This window comes from Oncorhynchus tshawytscha, linkage group LG28 (assembly GCF_018296145.1).
Source record: "Oncorhynchus tshawytscha isolate Ot180627B linkage group LG28, Otsh_v2.0, whole genome shotgun sequence".
In the NCBI taxonomy this organism is placed as follows: Eukaryota; Metazoa; Chordata; class Actinopteri; order Salmoniformes; family Salmonidae; genus Oncorhynchus; species Oncorhynchus tshawytscha.
In genome coordinates this window covers 33,106,318-33,129,200 of record NC_056456.1, presented here as the reverse complement: position 1 = coordinate 33,129,200, position 22,883 = coordinate 33,106,318, and the positions used below count along the sequence as shown (strand labels likewise).

At 43.9% G+C, this 22,883-nt stretch overlaps 2 protein-coding genes across 4 annotated transcripts; both read left to right on the top strand.

Moving 5' to 3' along the window:
• The first annotated feature begins 10,449 nt into the window (after positions 1–10,449).
• LOC121838776 (CMRF35-like molecule 3) lies at positions 10,450–15,083 on the top strand. Of its 2 annotated transcripts, XM_042308251.1 has the most exons (6): positions 10,450–10,660; positions 10,933–11,274; positions 13,115–13,291; positions 13,725–13,829; positions 14,056–14,105; positions 14,353–15,083. In XM_042308251.1, exons 1-6 carry the CDS (start codon positions 10,615–10,617, stop codon positions 14,677–14,679), a joined length of 1,047 nt encoding a protein of 348 aa, XP_042164185.1. In that variant the 5' UTR covers positions 10,450–10,614; the 3' UTR covers positions 14,680–15,083. The 2 variants fall into 2 exon arrangements, with proteins under 2 accessions (XP_042164185.1, XP_042164186.1); XM_042308252.1 differs by lacking the exon at positions 13,115–13,291.
• A 1,540-nt stretch (positions 15,084–16,623) lies between these two features.
• Positions 16,624–22,451, top strand: LOC121841213 (CMRF35-like molecule 1). 2 transcript variants are annotated; one of them, XM_042308250.1, is made up of 5 exons: positions 16,624–17,058; positions 17,336–17,677; positions 21,376–21,480; positions 21,809–21,846; positions 22,016–22,451. In XM_042308250.1, the coding sequence occupies exons 1-5, from the start codon at positions 17,013–17,015 to the stop codon at positions 22,181–22,183; spliced, it is 699 nt and encodes a 232-aa protein (XP_042164184.1). In that variant the 5' UTR covers positions 16,624–17,012; the 3' UTR covers positions 22,184–22,451. The 2 variants fall into 2 exon arrangements, with proteins under 2 accessions (XP_042164184.1, XP_042164183.1); XM_042308249.1 differs by having other exon boundaries at positions 21,797–21,846.
• The last annotated feature ends 432 nt before the right edge of the window (positions 22,452–22,883 follow it).

Genomic DNA, 22,883 nt, shown 5'->3' with positions numbered 1-22,883 from the left:
CAACATGCTAGTGATATACAACATGCTAGTGATATACAACATGCTAGTGATATACAACATAGTGATAGACAACATGCTATGTGATAGACAACATGCTAGTGATAGACAACATGCTAGTGATATACAACATGCTAGTGATAGACAACATGCTAGTAATATACAACATGCTAGTGATAGACAACATGCTAGTGATATACAACATGCTAGTGATATACAACATGCTAGTGATATACAACATGCTAGTGATATACAACATGCTAGTGATAGACAACATGCTAGTGATATACAACATGCTAGTGATAGACAACATGCTAGTGATAGACAACATGCTAGTGATAGACAACATGCTAGTGATATACAACATGCTAGTGATATACAACATGCTAGTGATAGACAACATGCTAGTGATATACAACATGCTAGTGATATACAACATGCTAGTGATATACAACATGCTAGTGATAGACAACATGCTAGTGATAGACAACATGCTAGTGATAGACAACATGCTACAACATGCTAGTGATATACAACATGCTAGTGATCAAGACAACATGCTAGTGATATACAACATGCTAGTGATAGACCCTTCAGGATAAACACATTTTAAAAAGTGATACAACATTTTCAACATGCTAGTGATAGACAACATGCTAGTGATAGACAACATTAGTGATAGACAACATGCTAGTGATTTTGCTAGTGATAGACAACATGCTATCATAGACAATCAGCCCCTTCAGGATAAACACATTTTAAAAAGTGATTTTTTCTGTGAAAAATATTCAATTTTACATTAATTTCATATAAAGCAATAAAAAGTTATAAGTGATCAGTTTTAGGAAGATTTTAGTAGAATACATAATAAAAAAAAACTATTAGAAACATCTAAAGTGCTCAATTTTGTTTATTTTCCTGAACAAACAGCTCTGTCATAATCCACTCACATTCACTTCTCCTTTTCATTTGGCTTGGGGCTTGCTATCAACATGCGATACCTCTCTCTCTCTCTCTCTCTCTCCCTCTCTCTCTCTCTCGCAAAACAACATATAGATTCAAAGCTGATCAATCGCTTTCAATTTGAGGATCGATATTTTGCATAGACTGTCTTCAAAATCCTTGAGATTGTGACTTTTTTTCTGAAACGGTCGTAAGGGAGATAAAGAGCAGAAAACATAGAAACAGAGTATTGTGGTTGATATGTACTTTTAAAACAGTATTACCATTTCAAAAAATCGTGAAAAATTGTGCTTTCGTGACCCGTATGAAGTTTTACAGAGAGTTTAAAATGACAAAGAGGACAAATTACACTCGGTGCTTTGAGCAGCGCTCTCCATAGACAGACTGGGGAGAGCAGAGTGCCGACCACCCTACTAAAGCCAAGGTTAGACTGGGGAGAGCAGAGTGCTGACCACCCTACTAAAGCCAAGGTTAGACTGGGGAGAGCAGAGTGCTGACCACACTACTAAAGCCAAGGTTAGACTGGGGAGAGACAGAGTGTTAGACTGGGGAGAGCAGACCACCCTACTAAAGCCAAGGTTAGACTGGGGAGAGCAGAGTGCTGACCACCCTACTAAAGCCAAGGTTAGACTGGGGAGAGCAGAGTGCTGACCACACTACTAAAGCCAAGGTTAGACTGGGGAGAGCAGAGTGCTGACCACCCTACTAAAGCCAAGGTTAGACTGGGGAGAGCAGAGTGCTGACCACCCTACTAAAGCCAAGGTTAGACTGGGGAGAGCAGAGTGCTGACCACCCTACTAAAGCCAAAGTTAGACTGGGGAGAGCAGAGTGTTGACCACCCTACTAAAGCCAAGGTTAGACTGGGGAGAGCAGAGTGCCAACCACCCTACTAAAGCCAAGGTTAGACTGGGGAGAGCAGCCTAAAGCCAAAGTTAGACTGGGGAGAGCAGAGTGCTGACCACCCTACTAAAGCCAAAGTTAGACTGGGGAGAGCAGAGTGCCGACCACCCTACTAAAGCCAAGGTTAGACTGGGGAGAGCAGAGTGCTGACCACCCTACTAAAGCCAAGGTTAGACTGGGGAGAGCAGAGTGCTGACCACCCTACTAAAGCCAAAGTTAGACTGGGGAGAGCAGAGTGTTGACCACCCTACTAAAGCCAAGGTTAGACTGGGGAGAGCAGAGTGCCAACCACCCTACTAAAGCCAAGGTTAGACTGGGGAGAGCAGAGTGCTGACCACCCTACTAAAGCCAAAGTTAGACTGGGGAGAGCAGAGTGCTGACCACCCTACTAAAGCCAAAGTTAGACTGGGGAGAGCAGAGTGCCGACCACCCTACTAAAGCCAAGGTTAGACTGGGGAGAGCAGAGTGCCGACCACCCTACTAAAGCCAAGGTTAGACTGGGGAGAGCAGAGTGCCGACCACCCTACTAAAGCCAAGGTTAGACAGGGGAGAGCAGAGTGCTGACCACCCTACTAAAGCCAAGGTTAGACTGGGGAGAACAGAGTGCCGACCACCCTACTAAAGCCAAGGTTAGACTGGGGAGAGCAGAGTGCCGACCACCCTACTAAAGCCAAGGTTAGACTGGGGAGAGCAGAGTGCCGACCACCCTTCTAAAGCCAAGGTTAGACTGGGGAGAATAGAGTGCCGACCACCCTACTAAAGCCAAGGTTAGACTGGGGAAAGCAGAGTGCTACCACCCTACTAAAGCCAAGGTTAGACTGGGGAGAGCAGAGTGCTGACCACACTACTAAAGCCAAGGTTAGACTGGGGAGAGCAGAGTGCTGACCACCCTACTAAATCCAAGGTTAGACTGGGGAGAGCAGAGTGCCGACCACCCTACTAAAGCCAAGGTTAGACTGGGGAGAGCAGAGTGCTGACCACCCTACTAAAGCCAAAGTTAGACTGGGGAGAGCAGAGTGTTGACCACCCTACTAAAGCCAAGGTTAGACTGGGGAGAGCAGAGTGCCCACCACCCTACTAAAGCCAAGGTTAGACTGGGGAGAGCAGAGTGCTGACCACCCTACTAAAGCCAAGGTTAGACTGGGGAGAGCAGAGTGCCGACCACCCTACTAAAGCCAAGGTTAGACTGGGGAGAGCAGAGTGCTGACCACCCTACTAAAGCCAAAGTTAGACTGGGGAGAGCAGAGTGCTGACCACCCTACTAAAGCCAAAGTTAGACTGGGGAGAGCAGAGTGCCGACCACCCTACTAAAGCCAAGGTTAGACTGGGGAGAGCAGAGTGCCGACCACCCTACTAAAGCCAAGGTTAGACTGGGGAGAGCAGAGTGCCGACCACCCTACTAAAGCCAAGGTTAGACAGGGGAGAGCAGAGTGCTGACCACCCTACTAAAGCCAAGGTTAGACTGGGGAGAACAGAGTGCTGACCACCCTCAAGCCAAAGTTAGCGGAGTAAAAGTTTGAGTAGAACGCCACTAATCTTGATTCTTTCAGCGCTTGCCACAGTCTTCCCTGCTACCACTTCAGTCATGGTGATCTGCCTCTGCTGTGGGAACTTCTGACATTCTCATACGCTTTGTTGATTCGAAGTGACTTTTGATTGTTGACTTTGTCTTGTTTCCAAAAACATTTGGAAATTGTTTTGCACGGTCTTTAGCTGTTATTTTGTTGGCAAATGAGATTGATTGCTGTTCATTGTACTGCATGTTAGCCACCAACAATCACCCATCATCTTCGCATGTGAATACGCTGTAACGCTCCGGGTGTCATGGGTGTGGAGTCAGACGCAGGAAACAGAGAGTGCAATACTGTGCTCTTTAATGCACTCACGCAACACTGGGTGCTCAAAACCAAATGCCCCAAACACAGGGGACGAAAACAGTACAGCAGAATACACGACCAGGAAAAAACACGTTCCTCTACTACACAACCAAAGGTCACAATAATTAATCCCGCACAAAGAAACAGGCGGGGCCGGCTGTCTAATAAAGCCCAACTAATGACTCACTAACAGGTGCCTCCTTGTATGAGGGGGAGGAAAGACAATCCGTGGCAGCTAATAGGCCGGCAACGACGACCACCGAGCTCCACCCGACCGGGAAGGGTACCCCCCCACCCCCGACGCGCGGCTCCCGCAGCGCGCCGACACCGGCCTCGAGGTCGACCCGGAGGGCGAGGTGCAGGGCGATCAGGATGGAGGCGAGGGAAATCCCTCAACATTGATGGATCCAAGATGTCCCCCACCGGTACCCAGCACCTCTCCTCTGGACCGTATCCCTCCCAGTCCACGAGGTACTGCAGGCCCCTCACCCGGCGTCTTGAGTCCAGAATGGCCCGTATCATATACGCCGGGGACCCCTCGATGTCCAGAGGGGGGGAGGGACCTCCGGCACCTCACTGTCCTGCAGGGAACTAGCTACCACCGGCCTGAGGAGAGACACATGAAACGAGGGGTTAATACGATAATAGGAAGAGAGTTGTAATCGATAACACACCTCGTTTATTCTCGTTCTGGCTTCGTTCTGGCTCGGATGCCATGGTGCCAGGACCGGCTGGTACCCCAACACACACTAAAAAGGGGACACGTTAGTAGAGGAGTGGCGTAGTGAGTTTTGGGCCATTTAAGCCCAGGGAATGTATCGTGCCCACTCCTCTGGCCGATCCTGGCAATACGACCGCAGAAACCTACCCACCTCCTGGTTCACTCTCTCCACCTGCCCATTACTCTCGGGGTGATAACCGGAGGTCAGGCTCACAGAGACCCCCAAACACTCCATGAACGCCCTCCATACTCAGGACGTGAATTGGGGGCCCCGATCAGAAACGATGTCCTCCGGCACCCCGTAGTGCCGAAAGACATGGGTGAATAATGCCTCCGCAGTCTGTAGGGCTGTAGGGATACCGGGCAACGGGAGGAGACGGCAGGACTTAGAGAACCGATCCACAATCACCAGAACCGTGGTGTTCACCTGAGATGGGGGAAGATCGGTCAGAAAATCTACGGATAGATGTGACCATGGCCGTTGTGGAACGGGGAGGGGTTGTAACTTCCCTCTAGGAAGGTGCCTAGGAGCCTTACTCTGGGCGCACACCGAACAGGAGGAAACATAAACCTTAACGTCCCTAGCCAAGGTGGGCCACCAATACCTCCCCCGAAGGCTCCCCACTGTCCTCGTCATCCCAGGGTGACCCGAGGAGGGTAGGACGTGAGCCCACCGAATCAGTTGGTCCCGAACACCAAGCGGCACGTACTTTCGCTGCGCCGGACACTGAGGAGGCGCGGGTTCCGCCCGTAACGCCCGCTCGATGTCCGAGTCCACCTCCCAACCCACTGGTGCTACCAGCCTCGAGGTGGGAAGGATGGGAGTAGGTTCGGTGGAACTATCCTCCGTGTTGTAAATGCGGGACAGTGCGTCAGCCTTCACGTTCTGGGAGCCCGGTCTATAAGATAATGTAAACCGGAACCGGGTGAAGAACATGGCCCACCTTGCCTGACGTGGGTTCAGTCTCCTAGCTGCCCGAATATACTCCAGATTCTGGTGGTCGGTCCAGATGAGGAAGGGGTGCTTAGCCCCCTCAAGCCAGTGTCTCCACACCTTCAGAGCTCTGACCACCGCTAGCAACTCCCGGTCCCCCACATCATAGTTACGCTCCGCTGGGCTGAGCTTCCTTGAGAAGAAAGCGCAGGGGCGGAGTTTTGGTGGCGTACCCGAGCGCTGTGATAGCACGGCACCCACCCCAGCCTCGGAGGTGTCCACCTCCACTATGAATGCTAGAGAGGGGTCCGGATGCACCAACACGGGTGCCTCTGTGAACAGTGTCTTCAACCTGTTGAAAGCTCCGCCCGCCTCCGCTGACCACTGTAACCGCACCGGGCACCCCTTCAGCAGTGAGGTAATGGGAGCCGCTACTTGGCCAAAACCCCGGATAAACCTCCGGTAGTAGTTGGCAAAACCCAAAAACCGGTGCACCTCATTTACCGTGGTCGGAGTCTGCCAATTACGCACGGCCCTAATGCGGTCACCCTCCATCACCACCCCCGAGGTGGAAATGCGATAACCCAGGAAGGAGATGGCTCGTTTAGAGAACACGCATTTCTCAGCCTTGACGTATAGGTCATGCTCCAGCAGTCTACCAAGCACCTTGCGTCCCAGAGACACATGCGCGGTGTGAGTGGCCGAGTAGATCAGAATGTCATCGATATAAACAACCACTTCCTGCCCGCACAGGTCCCTGAGAATCTCATCTACAAAGGATTGAAAAACAGCTGGAGCATTCTTTAACCCATACGGCATGACGAGGTACTCATAGTGGCCCGATGTGGTACTAAATGCGGTTTTCCACTCGTCTCCCTTCCGAATACGCACCAGACTATACGCGCTCCTGAGATCCAGTTTTGTGAAGAACAGCGCTCCATGAAATGATTCCACCGCCATAGTGATGAGAGGTAGTGGGTAACTATACCCCACTGTGATGGCGTTTAGACCTCTATAATCAATACACGGACGCAAACCTCCCTCCTTTTTCTTCACAAAAAAAACTAGAGGAGACGGGTGAAATGGAGGGCCGAATGTACCCCTGTCCCAGCGACTCCGTGACATATGTCTCCATCGCCAATCTTGGGACAATGGGTACACGTGACTCTTGGGAAGCGCAGCGTTTACCTGGAGATCTATCGTACAATCCCTTCCCGACCGGAAAGGGGAGCCACCCTCGGTCGGACTCGTGACATACGCTGACAACCTGGGGGAAAAACTTTGTTGACGTGTGGTTGGATTGGGCCAATTTCCACTGTAACAGTGCAGTAATTGGTCAAAATTACAAACCCACTTTTGATTGGACCCTTTATTGGGCTAAAAGTGTGGGGATTGGTAAAAATTGTGAGCTCTCACATAATATGCACTGATTAGTTGATTTTGCATTGAATTTTGCGATCACAGAATCGTGGAATCCTGGAGGGAATGGCTAACGATAGACAACATGCTAGTGATAGACAACATGCCAGTGATAGACAACATGCTAGTGATAGACAACATGTGAATGATAGACAACATACTAGTGATAGACAACATGTGAATGATAGACAACATGCTAATGATAGACAACATGTGAATGATATACAACATGCTAGTGATATACAACATGCTAGTGATAGACAACATGCTAGTGATAGACAACATGCTAGTGATAGACAACATGTGAATGATAGACAACATGCTAGTGATAGACAACATGCTAGTGATAGACAACATGCTAATGATAGACAACATGCTAGTGATAGACAACATGTGAATGATAGACAACATGCTAATGATAGACAGCATGTGAATGATAGACAACATGCTAGTGATAGACAACATGCTAGTGTCGTGTCTTTGGCATCATTAAAACTGAAGACTATTTATCAAATAACTCTCTGTAATTATTATTACGTGATTAAACTGGTTAATCATGTAACTGTAATTAACTAGGAAGTCGGGGCACCAATGAAAATATTCAGATTATAAAGTTATAATTTTCCTAATATAACTTTCAGATATTTTAATATCTGATCACTTAGTCTTCGAATGAATGAATTATTATTTACCTCATATTAGTCTCATTCCAAACATCGCAAATTGTTGGTTATCCGCACAAACCCAGGCTTCACTATGAGTCATCCATACATCAATTGTCTTAAATCATTGATTTACTAACTAAGTAATTCACAGAAATGCATAAACAAACAGTAGATATTTTCAATTAAATGATAACGGAGTTTACCTAGTGGGATAAACCCGTATCGTGGCTTGGTGGACAAAAAGGTTAGTGGGGGTCATCTGAGATGAGACACTACAAAGTTGATCATTTTAACAATTGAAATGCGAATCCTTTGCACATGAATGCTCACTCATTCGGGAATAATTGCAATCAATATATATATATATATACGCTCAGTGTGTCGTCGGGATCTCTGTTGAAAAGTTCATTTCTGTTGGAGAGTTTGTCCGCCCTCTCTCTGTCGTGGTTAGAAAGATAGTTCCGAGTGACATTCATTCATGTCGTTATAGAATAGATGTTTCGGCGGTTGTCGGTCTTCGAGTTCAATGATACCGAATTCCTAGCTGCAGACTAGTAATTAATATCAAAGACTTGTTCTTATTCTGTCGGTATCGATAGTCTAAGAGTTTAACCACGTGGTATGGTTAAAAGATTCAGCCATCTACTCAAACCTTAGCTTATTCTCAGGTTTATGGTCTCCTCTCAAACCTTGGCCCTATCGTTATCGAGGTAAGCTGGTCTGCAACCTTTGTCCTCTCGTAATTGAGAGAAACATGAACCGGTGATAGAAAACCCAGGTGGGGGTTTTATTCGGAAGAACAGAAAAGGGCCTGTCCCATGACTCCAGACCATAACTGTGCGCATGGGCGGTCCTCTGATTTAGTTCAACTCTGAAGGGAATTGGAGTTTCCTTCATTAAACAGTCCAAAATCACATTCCACAATTTCACAAACAGTATCATCCTCACTCATTCATCTTATACAACAATTACATGTAAGCCTCATATCTGAGGCTATGGTATAAACAGCGTTATGGTAATGTGGCCGTATTATCTCCCACGAGTTTCACAAAATTGTACCAAACGGACCAGTTCGTAGCTGGATTCTTAATCGATCTTTTATACCTTCTCCAGAACATAAATGTTGTTCGGACCTCAAGTTTTGTGAGGTGGAAGAAATTCCTTTGTTCTCTCTATGAAAACTCACTCTCTCTATATACTGTGGCCATGAGGAGATAATCTCCTCCAGGAATTTACAACCTCTCTGACCACAGCAGCCTGGTTGTAGGAGACAGAGAGAGGGGGATGGTGCTCGCTGTACCCAAAGAGGGCAACATCATGACACTAGTGATAGACAACATGCTAATGATAGACAACATGCTAGTGATATAAAACATGCTAGTGATAGACAACATGGCAGTGATAGATAACATTCTAATGACAGACATCATGCTAGTGATAGACAACATGCTAATGATAGACAACATGATAGTGATTTACAACATGCTAATGGTAGACAACATGCTAGTGATTTACAACATGCTAATGGTAGACAACATGCTAATGATAGTGATAGATAACATTTAGAGACAGAATACACACAACAGAGTTTACATACAGTGTATACAGCTAGGTAGAGTGAGCATAGAGCTATAAGAGAATGAGCAGATATGTAAATGTATAGTGGCTATACAGCTGATCTTTCCTGTAAGCTTCCTTGCCCTGGAGTCGTAAAGGACCTCGATGGAATCAAATCAAGTTGCTTTTGTCACATGCTTCATAAACAACAGGTGTAGACTAACAGTGAAATGCTTATTTACGGACCCTTTCCTACAACGCAGAGATTGAAAATAGAGAAATAATACAAAAATAGAAACATAATAACACAAGGAATAAATACACAATGAGTAACTTGGCTATGTACACGGGGTACCAGTTCATGGCTACAGACGTGAGTGCTACGGGTCGATAGTCATTTAGGCAGGTTACCTTGGCGTTCTGGGACACAGGAACAGGAAAGGTGGTCTACTTGAAACATGTAGGTATTACAGACTCGGTCAGGGACAGGTTGAAAATTTGAGTGAAGACACTTGCCAGTTGGTAAGAGCATGCTCTGAGTACACGTCCTGGTAATCCGTCTAGGACTGCTTTAAAGTGACTGGCCACTAGGAGCGCCGCCTCTGAATGAGCATTTTCTTATTTGATTTTGGCCTTATAAAGCTCGTTGAGTGCAGTCTTAGTGCCAGCATCGTTTGTGGTGGTGAATAGACAGCTAACAATATCTCTTGGTAAACAGTGTGGTCTACAATTTATGGTGGTTATGTCACACATTTAAGACAAATTTATGAACCCTTTATAAAACAGGATTTGTAACACATTCATGTAGTGGTTATGAACCCTTTATAAAACAGGATTTGTAACACATTCATGTAGTGGTTATGAACCCTTTATAAAACAGGATTTGTAACACCATCATATGGTGGTTATGAACCCTTTATAAAACAGGATTAGTAACACCATCATATGGTGGTTATGAACCCTTTATAAAACAGGATTTGTAACACCATCATGTGGTGGTTATGAACCCTTTATAAAACAGGATTTGTAACACCATCATATAGTGGTTAACAAGGCTTTATAAAACAGGATTTGTAACACCATCATATAGTGGTTAACAAGGCTTTAGAAAACAGGATTTGTAACACCATCATGTAGTGGTTATGAACCCTTTATAAAACAGGATTTGTAACACATTCATGTAGTGGTTAACGAGGCTTTATAGAGGCTTTATAAGATGCACTTCATTTAAAGCAGAACTTTGTTTTTATTTAACATATATTGTAGGAATAAATTATTAATAAATGGTGAGCAAACTCTTTATAAATGTCTTAGAAATGGTTTATTGACGGACATTAAAGTGTTCCTGAGAAGTGAAATGGTTTCAGGAAGTACTTAGTCAAACAGAAGGACTTCCGTGGCTCAGAGTAGACACACACACACACACACGCACACACACTCAGAGTGGTTCTCATACACACTGCAGGAGCAGACCTTCCTGTACTGGGGTGGTAACTGGACATAGAAGTATTGAGGGGACTGTAGTAAACAGGGTGTACAGGGTCTAAAGAGACTTGAACTAGCTGGGAGCCACAAGTCATCATGGTTAACCTGCTGGTCCTCACACTGAAGGTTGTCCTCCTCTTAGGTGAGTACATCAGACTGAATGAACACTTGTGACTCCTCTCTATAGTTGGATACATTTGGTTGTAACATTTTACAGTGTAACTCCATTCAATCACTGATAATGTTGTTAGATAAAGGGGAGGGGACACTGAGGAACACAAGGTCCAGTATGTACTGATGGATGTGATGGTGATCACCAGTGGTGTACCAGACCAGAATCCACTCTTACAGTATGTGAAATGGAAGCTGGGGTGTTTGTGCTGTTTGTAATGAGACTGTTGGTGTGTCCTACAGCTGCTGTGTGGAGTGTGTGTTCAGCAGAGTTGATCACAGTGGAAGGATATGAGGGGGGCAAGGCAGAGATCAGATGCCCCTATAGAGAGGAGTGGAGGAGCCACCAGAAGTACCTCTGTAAAGGGGATTGTCCTGTTTTTAATAAAAACAAAGTTATTAAGACTGAGGCAGGGGAAAACAGTGCTTCTAAAGGGAGATACTCGCTGAAGGACATCAGAGAGGAAAGTGTCTTCATTGTGACAATCACCAAACTGATGATTAACGATTCTGGGAAATACTGGTGTGGAGTGACCAATTTATTGGCAGATGACTACACTGAAGTCAACCTTACAGTCTCTAGAGGTACTGTAAATCTTTGATTCTCATCCTCGAAACTTTATCACTTCCAAACTAGACATTTTATAATATACATTCCTAATCAAGCTTCTGCTATTGACCCCGAATCCTAACCTGAGATCCTTCCACTTCATTCCATATTTTACATTCACTTTTGCAAACTTTTGTACTTTAGAATGTATGATATTTACCCATTTATTCTTGAAATATACAACTTATTAATGCCTCATGAGCTCAATTCAATACCACAATAAATTCAAAATATTTGCTTTCTTTGCTCCATTGTTTGTAAATGATGTCATTGTTAACAAAAACACTGTAAAGACTCAGACCATGGTTAAAACTACAATATTGATCTTGTGGATGGTCAGTCCTTGCATCTATAGCTCTGTCTATAAATGTGAGTGTAAGGATCGACGCTGGTAGACGAAAAGCAGGTACAGGGAGAACATTTATTGAGCAAACGGAACAGGAAGGAACAGGGACAGGACAGGACAGCGTCTGGACATCAGACAAGGAACAGGACAGGACAGCGTCTGGACATGAGACAAGGACAGGACAGGAACAGGGAACAGGGACAGCGTCTGGACATGACAGGACAGGACAGCGTCTGGACACAGGAACAGGACAGGACAGCATTTGGACATGAAACAAGGAACAGGACAGGACAGCGTCTGGACATGAAACAAGGAACAGGACAGGACAGCGTCTGGACATGAGACAAGGAACAGGACAGGACAGCGTCTGGACATGAGACAAGGAAGTGTCATGGTCTACAAGTCTATGTCATTGGAGTTTCAAAACCTTTCTGGTTCTGTTAGGGTATATATTTATTTGATAATACATTGGCTGAACTTCTTTCTGAGCGCTAGGCCTAAATGTTTGTTTAAAATGACAGATTGGTGCTGCGAGAACCGCACTGCAGTGACTGGCTACAGTATGAAGAACGGTCAGTCTCCACCACTGTGTTTATGATGAAAAGTATGAAGACAATCAGAAATACTTCTGCAAAGAGAAGACACGATCGAAGTGTCTAGTTGATGTAAAAGTGACAACAACCAAAAGCCAGAACGGGAGGTTCTCACTGTTCCACAACAAGACAGACAGAGTTTTCACCATGACCATCACCAACTAACCTAAGAGGATGTTGGGGGATATGTATGTGGCGTACAGAACAACCACACAATTGATACCATGTCAGCAGTCAGACTATAGACTGAGTGGACAAAACATTAGGAACACTTTAGAAGCACCCCCTTTGCCCTCAGAACAGCCTCAATTCGTCAGGGCATGAACTTTACAAGGTGTCCAAAGCGTTCCACAGGGATGCTGGCCCATGTTGACTCCAATGCTTCCCACAGTTGTATCAAGTTGGCTGGTAGTGGATTTCTACTCCAAATAGCTCATTCAATCTCATCCCACAGATAATCAATTGGATTGAGATCCGGTGACTGGGCAGGCCACTGCAGTGAGCTGAATTCACTGTTGTGTTTGTGGTCCAGACATCACTAGAGCACACAGATCATATTATCACCATTCAGATAAATGAAGAGCATATTACTTCCTGGTACACATTATGATGCTGTGTTATTATTTAGTTATTATTAAGGCACATTTCATTCTATCACATAAACATATTTGTGTATTGTACATAGACGGATCTGGCGTCAAATCTGACTTTGGAATCAGATTCCCTCTCTTGGTGGTAAAGACATGGTGCTCTGACAACACATCTCTGTGCAATAACTACTTTAAAAGCAGTAGACAACATTTTTGTTGTGTTAGCCAAGTGAAAAATGTTCACACATTGTCACAACAACTGTGTTTTGTGGTCCTTTGTTTTTAGCGACACCAACAATAACCACCACCACAAGAAAACCTGCAGCAAAAACAACAGCATCAAACCCAGGTTCACCAATGCTATCATCCTTAGCCACCTCCATCTCATCATCATCATCCATCTCTCAACTATCATCCATCTCAACACCATCATCCATCTCATCATCAACACAAAATGGATTTGGTAAATAAACTTTATAGCTGCTTTTTAACAGACATCTCAACAGACCAAAAATATGACCAATCAGATCAGCCCTGAAAAAGATAGGATGTGAAAAGATCTGATATCTTTGGTCAAAAGACCAATTAGTGGAAACAAGCTGTGTCAACGCAGCCTATGAGCCTTTTTACGCTGCACCAGTTTAAAACCAGTTTCTCAACACATAATTTTTTCATGTAGAGACTGATCTGGCATCAAATCTGACTTTAGGTAATCTGGGACACTTCTATACCATATTCCTCCTTCTGAGTGGACAGGAAGTAAACAGAAAAGTTACACATCTGATGTGGAAGAGAGGCAGATCTTACTTCACAGTGTAAAAGGCCCTATGTAAGTTGAACAGAAGTGCTGATTGTAAAGTATGTGTTCTAATGGTACTGTTTGTTTCTGTGTTCAGATACATCAGTGGTCATCATAGTATCTGGGACTCTGGTCATGCTGCTATTGGTGCTTGTGGTCAGCCTGCTCATAGTCTATAGATGGAAATTCAACAAGGAAACAGGTGACACACACACACACTGTGTCAAATAAGGGGGAATTAATATTTTTGCACCCAGTTTTCATTTCAAATAAATAATTTGCATATACAATCCTCCTTTGACCCTGGTTGAGAAATAGAGGTCTCATTGTGAACAGGGCTCGGAAAACCTCCTGAACAGACTGCTGCAGCCCAACAGTGACATGTGTGAATTGTATGACACTGTGTGTGTGTGTGTTGTGTTCCTCAGCTGACTCCTCAGCACCCAGGGTGAACACAGACACTGGGATCAACAGAGAGGTCAGTGTGTGTGCGCGGGCCTGTCTGTTTAACTGACTGAGTGTTTGTGTGTGTGTGTGTGTGTGTGTGTGTGTGTGTGTGTGTGTGTGTGTGTGTGTGTGTGTGTGTGTGTGTGTGTGTGTGTGTGTATGAGAGCGAGAGAAAGAGAGAGCGAGAGAGGGAAAGAGAGAGAGAGCATGTTCTAATCTATATTCTTCCCTCTCTCATCATGTCCTCATGTCCCTCTCCTCCTTTTCCTCCTCTCCAGGGTTGTCATGGTGATGGTGACTATGAGGAGATAGAGGACTGCCCCCTACAGTCCAGTTCAGGTGGTGAGACCACCGCCATTTACGCCACCGTCAACTTACCCACAAGCACCTCTGACTCTCTCAACTACGCCAACGTCAACTTCCACAAGGTCCCCAGCTGCTCCAATGAGGCCACTGTCGCCATCGCTAAAGAGGGCACTTCTCCTGGTTACTATGCCACTGTCAACATTGGTCAAAGCCCCGCCCACTCTACTGTCAATCATCCACACAGCACCTCTGAGGCCCCTCCCATCTATTATACAGTCAGCAAACCCAGAGATGCCTGAGTCACTGACAACCAGTCACAAGGGACATATACACACGGGCAACAAATCATAAGTGACATGTTATTAAAATAGTTATAACTATATGTTCCACTGACAATTTTTAGAAAACAGCTACAAGATCAGGGCCTGAGTTCCCGATAGCGATGGAACTTAGGCTTACAAGTGTTTTAACGATGCATAGTTCCTACAACGGCCGAATATGTATCTTGCGTTTTCTAAAACACCAAACAGGGAGAACATTCGCTAAGTGATTAATTGAAGAACATTTACACATACTCAGAACATTGCTTGGTGTAATGGTGCTGCTAGTGATATAGAACATGCTAGTAATATACAACATGCTAGTGATATACAACATGCTAGTGATAGACAACATGCTAGTGATAGACAACATGCTAGTGATATACAACATGCTAGTAATATACAACATGCTAGTGATATACAACATGCTAGTGATAGACAACATGCTAGTGATATACAACATGCTAGTGATATACAACATGCTAGTGATATACAACATGCTAGTGATAGACAACATGCTGGTGATATACAACATGCTAGTGATATACAACATGCCAGTGATAGACAACATGCTAGTGATAGACAACATGCTAGTGATATACAACATGCTAGTGATATACAACATGCTAGTGATATACAACATGCTAGTGATATACAACATGCTAGTGATAGACAACATGCTAGTGATAGACAACATGCCAGTGAAAGACAACATGCCAATGATAGACAACATGTTAGTGATATAAAACATGCTAGTGATATAAAACATGCTAGTGATAGACAACATGATAGTGATTTACAACATGCTAATGGTAGACAACATGCTAGTGATAGACAACATGCTAATGATAGACAACACGCTAATGATAGTACACGTGCTAATGATAGACAACATGCTAGTGATATAAAACATTCTAATGACAGACATCATGCTAGTGATAGACAACATGCTAATGATAGTGATAGATAACATTTAGAGACAGAATACACACAACAGAGTTTACATACAGTGTATACAGCTAGGTAGAGTGAGCATAGAGCTATAAGAGAATGAGCAGATATGTAAATGTATAGTGGCTATACAGCTGATCTTTCCTGTAAGCTTCCTTTGCCCTGGAGTCGTAAAGGACCTCGATGGAATCAAATCAAGTTGCTTTTGTCACATGCTTCATAAACAACAGGTGTAGACTAACAGTGAAATGCTTATTTACGGACCCTTTCCAACAACGCAGAGATTGAAAATAGAGAAATAATACAAAAACAGAAACATAATAACACAAGGAATAAATACACAATGAGTAACTTGGCTATGTACACGGGGTACCAGTTCATGGCTACAGACGTGAGTGCTACGGGTCGATAGTCATTTAGGCAGGTTACCTTGGCGTTCTGGGACACAGGAACAGGAAAGGTGGTCTACTTGAAACATGTAGGTATTACAGACTCGGTCAGGGACAGGTTGAAAATTTGAGTGAAGACACTTGCCAGTTGGTAAGAGCATGCTCTGAGTACACGTCCTGGTAATCCGTCTAGGACTGCTTTAAAGTGACTGGCCACTAGGAGCGCCGCCTCTGAATGAGCATTTTCTTATTTGATTTTGGCCTTATAAAGCTCGTTGAGTGCAGTCTTAGTGCCAGCATCGTTTGTGGTGGTGAATAGACAGCTAACAATATGTCTTGGTAAACAGTGTGGTCTACAGCTTATGGTGGTTATGTCACACATTTAAGACAAATTTATGAACCCTTTATAAAACAGGATTTGTAACACATTCATGTAGTGGTTATGAACCCTTTATAAAACAGGATTTGTAACACCATCATGTGGTGGTTATGAACCCTTTATAAAACAGAATTTGTAACACATTCATATAGTGGTTAACAAGGCTTTATAAAACAGGATTTGTAACACATTCATATGTAACACATTCATGTAGTGGTTAACGAGGCTTTATAAAGGCTTTATAAGATGCACTTCATTTAAAGCAGAACTTTGTTTTTATTTAACATATATTGTAGGAATAAATTATCAATAAATGGTGAGCAAACTCTTTATAAATGTCTTAGAAATGGTTTATTGATGGACATTAAAGTGTTCGTGAGAAGTGAAATGGTTTCAGGAAGTACTTCCGTGGCTCAGAGTAGACACACACACACACACATGCACACACACTCAGAGTGGTTCTCATACACACTGCAGGAGCAGACCTTCCTGTACTGGGGTGGTAACTGGACATAGAAGTATTGAGGGGACTGTAGTAAACAGGGTGTACAGGGTCTAAAGAGACTTGAACTAGCTGGGAGCCACAAGTCATCATGGTTAACCTGCTAGTCCTCACACTGAAGGTTGTCCTCCTCTTAGGTGAGTACATCAGACTGAATGAACACATGTCCAGTGACTCCTCTCTATAGTTGGATACATTTGGTTGTAACATTTTACAGTGTAACTCCATTCACTCACTGATCATGTTGTTAGATAAAGGGGAGGGGACACTGAGGAACACAAGGTCCAGTATGTACTGATGGATGTGATGTGGAACACCAGTGGTGTACCAGACCAGAATCCACTCTTACAGTATGTGAAATGGAAGCTGGGGTGTTTGTACTGTTTGTAATGAGACTGTTGGTGTGTCCTACAGCTGCTGTGTGGAGTGTGTATTCAGCAGAGTTGATCACAGTGGAAGGATATGAGGGGGGCAAGGCAGAGATCAGATGCCCCTATAGAGAGCAGTTGAGGAGCCACCAGAAGTACCTCTGTAAAGGGGATTGTCCTGTTTTTAATAAAAACAAAGTTATTAAGACTGAGGCAGGGGAAAACAGTACTTCTAAAGGGAGATACTCGCTGAAGGACATCAGAGAGGAAAGTGTCTTCATTGTGACAATCACCAAACTGATGATTAACGATTCTGGGAAATACTGGTGTGGAGTGACCAATTTATTGGCAGATGACTACACTGAAGTCAACCTTACAGTCTCTAGAGGTACTGTAAAACTTTGATTCTCATCCTCGAAACTTTATCACTTCCAAACTAGACATTTTATAATATACATTCCTAATCAAGCTTCTGCTATTGACCCCGAATCCTAACCTGAGATCCTTCCACTTCATTCCATATTTTACATTCACTTTTGCAAACTTTTGTACTTTAGAATGTATGATATTTACCCATTTATTCTTGAAATATACAACTTATTAATGCCTCATGAGCTCAATTCAATACCACAATAAATTCAAAATATTTGCTTTCTTTGCTCCATTGTTTGTAAATGATGTCATTGTTAACAAAAACACTGTAAAGACTCAGACCATGGTTAAAACTACAATATTGATCTCGTGGATGGTCAGTCCTTGCATCTATAGCTCTGTCTATAAATGTGAGTGTAAGGATCGACGCTGGTAGACGAAAAGCAGGTACAGGGAGAACATTTATTGAGCAACGGACAAGGAACAGGACAGGACAGCGTCTGGGACAAGGAACAGGACAGGACAGCGTCTGGACATGAGCCAAGGAACAGGACAGGACAGCGTCTGGACATGAGACAAGGAACAGGACAGGACAGCGTCTGGACATGAGACAAGGAACAGGACAGGACAGCGTCTGGACATGAGACAGGAACAGGACAGGACAGCGTCTGGACATGAGACAAGGAACAGGACAGGACAGCGTCTGGACATGAGACAAGAAACAGGACAGAACAGCGTCTGGACATGAGACAAGGAACAGGACAGGACAGCGTCTGGACATGAGACAAGGAACAGGACAGGACAGCGTCTGGACATGAAACAAGGAACAGGACAGGACAGCGTCTGGACATGAGACAAGGAACAGGACAGGACAGCGTCTGGACATGAGACAAGGAACAGGACAGGACAGCGTCTGGACATGAGACAAGGAACAGGACAGGACAGCGTCTGGACATGAGACAAGGAAGTTTCATGGTCTACAAGTCTATGTCATTGGAGTTTCCAAACCTTTCTGGTTCTGTTAGGGTATATATTTATTTGATAATACATTGGCTGAACTTCTTTCTGAGCGCTAGGCCTAAATGTTTGTTTAAAATGACAGATTGGTGCTGCGAGAACCGCACTGCAGTGACTGGCTACAGTATGAAGAATGGTCAGTCTCCACCACTGTGTTTATGATGAAAAGTATGAAGACAATCAGAAATACTTCTGCAAAGAGAAGACACGATCGAAGTGTCTAGTTGATGTAAAAGTGACAACAACCAAAAGCCAGAACGGGAGGTTCTCACTGTTCCACAACAAGACAGACAGAGTTTTCACCATGACCATCACCAACTAACCTAAGAGGATGTTGGGGGATATCTATGTGGCGTACAGAACAACCACACAATTGATACCATGTCAGCAGTCAGACTATAGACTGAGTGGACAAAACATTAGGAACACTTTAGAAGCACCCCCTTTGCCCTCAGAACAGCCTCAATTCGCCAGGGCATGAACTTTACAAGGTGTCCAAAGCGTTCCACAGGGATGCTGGCCCATGTTGACTCCAATGCTTCCCACAGTTGTATCAAGTTGGCTGGTAGTGGATTTCTACTCCAAATAGCTCATTCAATCTCATCCCACAGATAATCAATTGGATTGAGATCCGGTGACTGGGCAGGCCACTGCAGTGAGCTGAATTCACTGTTGTGTTTGTGGAACCGACATCACTAGAGCACACAGATCATATTATCACCATTCAGATAAATGAAGAGCATATTACTTCCTGGTACACATTATGATGCTGTGTTAGTACTTAGTTATTATTAAAACCTCTCTGGGATAGGCGGGACGCAAATGTCTCACTTGGCCAATTGCCAGGAAATATGCAGAGCGCCAAAAAAAAGAAAAAATGCTATAAAAATCTAACTTTCATTAAATCACACATGTACAATACCAAATTAAAGCTACACTCGTTGTGAATCCAGCCAACATGTCAGATTTCAAAAAGGCTTTTCGGCGAAAGCATAAGAAGCTATTATCTGATGATAGCACAACAGTAAACAAAGAGGTAGTAGCATATTTCAACCCTGCAGGCGCTACACAAAACGCAGAAATAAAATATAAATCATGCCTTACCTTTGACGAGCTTCTTTTGTTGGCACTCCAATATGTCCCATAAACATCACAAATGGTCCTTTTGTTCGATTAATTCCATCGATATATATCCAAAATGTCCATTTATTTGGCGCGTTTGATCCAGAAAAAAACAGCTTCCAATTTGCGCAACGTCACTACAAAATGTCTCAAAAGTTACCTGTAAACTTTGCCAAAACATTTCAAACTACTTTTGTAATACAACTTTAGGTATTTTTAAACATTAATAATTGATCGAATTGAAGACGGGTCTATCTGTTTTCAATACAGGAGGATCACAAACCAACGCTACTTTTCAAGTCTTGCGCAACTCTCAAACAGTACACATAACGTTACCCTGTTCCAAGATGGCCGTACTTCTTCATTGCACAAAGGAATAACCTCAACCTAATTCCAAAGACTGGTGACATCCAGTGGAAGCGGTAGGAACTGCAAACAAGTGGCTAAGAAATATCGTTTCCCAATGAGAAATCATTGAACAGACAGTGACCAAAATAAATAATAATTCTGAATAGTTAGTCCTCGAGGTTTTGCCTGCTACATAAGTTCTGTTATTCTCACAGACATGATTCAAACAGTTTTAGAAACTACAGTGTGTTTTCTATCCAAATCTACAAATAATATGCATATCTTATATTCTTGGCATGAGTAGCAGGAAGTTGAAAATGGGCCCGCTATTTATCCAAAGTGAAAATGCTGCCCCCTATCCCAAAGAGGTTTTAAGGCACATTTCATTCTATCACATAAACATATTTGTGTATTGTACATAGATGGATCTAGCGTCAAATCTGACTTTGGAATCAGATTCCCTCTCTTGGTGGTAAAGACATGGTGCTCTGACAACACATCTCTGTGCAATAACTACTTTAATACCAGTAGACAACATTTTTGTTGTGTTAGCCAAGTGAAAAATGTCCACACATTGTCACAACAACTGTGTTTTGTGGTCCTTTGATTTTTAGCGACACCAACAATAACCACCACCACCACAAGAAAACCTGCTACAAAAACAACAGCATCAATCCCATGTTCACCAACGCTATCATCCTTAGCCAAAAAATCAGACCAATCAGATCAGTCCTGAAAAGATAGGATGTGAAAAGATCTGATATCTTTGGTCAAAAGACCAATTAGTGGAAAAAAAGCTGTGTCAACGCAGCCTATGAACCTTTTTACGCTGCACCAGTTTAAATCCAGTTCCCTCAACACTTCATTTTGTAATGTAAAGAGACTGATCTGGCGTCAAATCTGCCTTTAGGTAATCTGGGACACTTCTACACCAGATTCCTGGTATAGAGTGGTAGTGAAAAGATAATGTCTCTCCGATTCCACATACCCCTGCAATAATTACTTTAAGACCAGTCGACAGCATTTTTGTTGTATGAGGCTGCGTTTACACATTGTTGGCCACCACATCCAAGGCTAATGTCAGGACAGGAAGTAAACAGAAAAGTTACACATCTGATGTGGAAGAGAGGCAGATCTTACTTCACAGTGTAAAAGGCCCTATGTAAGTTGAACAGAAGTGCTGATTGTAAAGTATGTGTTCTAATGGTACTGTTTGTGTCTGTTCAGATACATCAGTGGTCATCATAGTATCTGGGACTCTGGTCATGCTGCTATTGGTGCTTGTGGTCAGCCTGCTCATAGTCTATAGATGGAAATTCAACAAGGAAACAGGTGAGAAACACTCTCTCACACACACACACACACACACACACACACACACACACACACACACACACACACACACACACAAAGGGAAGTTACTCACACCCAGTCTTCAATTCCAAGAAACTTGCATATACAATCTTCCTTTGACCCTGGTTGAGAAATAGAGGTCTCATTGAGAACAGGGCTCTGAAAACCTCCTGAACAGACTGCTGCAGCCCAATATTGACATGTGTGAAGTGTATGACAGTGTGTGTGTGTGTGTGTGTGTGTGTGTGTGTGTGTGTGTGTGTGTGTGTGTGTGTGTGTGTGCTGTGTTCCACAGCTGACTCCTCAGCACCCAGGGTGAACACAGACACTCGGATCAACATAGAGGTCAGTGTGTGTGTGTGCAAGCGCCTGCCTGTGAGCGTTATTGCATGTCTGTGTGATATATATATATATATATATATATATATAGAGAGAGAGAGAGCATGTTCTAATCAATGTTCTTCCCTCTCTCATCATGTCCTCCTGTCCCTCTCCTCCTTTTCCTCCTCTCCAGGGTTGTCATGGTGATGGTGACTATGAGGAAATAAAGGACCGCCCCCTACAGTCCAGTTCAGGTAGTGAGATCACCACCATCTACTCCACTGCCAACTTACCCACAAGCCCCTCTGACTGTCTCAACTACGCCAACATCAACTTCCACAAGGACCCCTCTTCCATCTGATGTTTCCATGACTTCTCACTTCCTTCTGATGTTTCCCTGACTTCTCTCTTCCATCAGATGTTTCCCTGACTTCTCTCTTCCATCAGATGTGTTTCCCCGACTTCTCTCCTCCATCAGAAGTTTCCCTGACTTCTCTCTTCCATTAGATGTGTTTCCCTGACTTCTTTCTTCCATCAGATGTGTTTCCCTGACTTCTCTCTTCCATCAGATGTGTTTCCCTGACTTCTCTCTTCCATCAGATGTGTTTCCCTGAATTCTCTCTTCCATCAAATGTGTTTCCCTGACTTCTCTCGTCCATCAGATGTGTTTCCCAGACTTCTCTCTTCCATCAGATGTGTTTCCCTGACTTCTTTCTTCCATCAGATGTGTTTCCCTGACTTCTCTCTTCCATCAGATGTGTTTCCCTGACTTCTCTCCTCCATCAGATGTGTTTCCCTGACTTCTCTCTTCCATCAGATGTGTTTCCCTGACTTCTCTCTTCCATCAGATGTGTTTCCCTGACTTCTCTCTTCCATCAAATGTGTTTCCCTGACTTCTCTCGTCCATCAGATGTGTTTCCCAGACTTCTCTCTTCCATCAGATGTGTTTCCCTGACTTCTCTCTTCCATCAGATGTTTCCCTGACTTCTCTCTTCCATCAGATGTGTTTCCCTGACTTCTCTCTTCCATCAGATGTTTCCCTGACTTCTCTCTTCCATCAG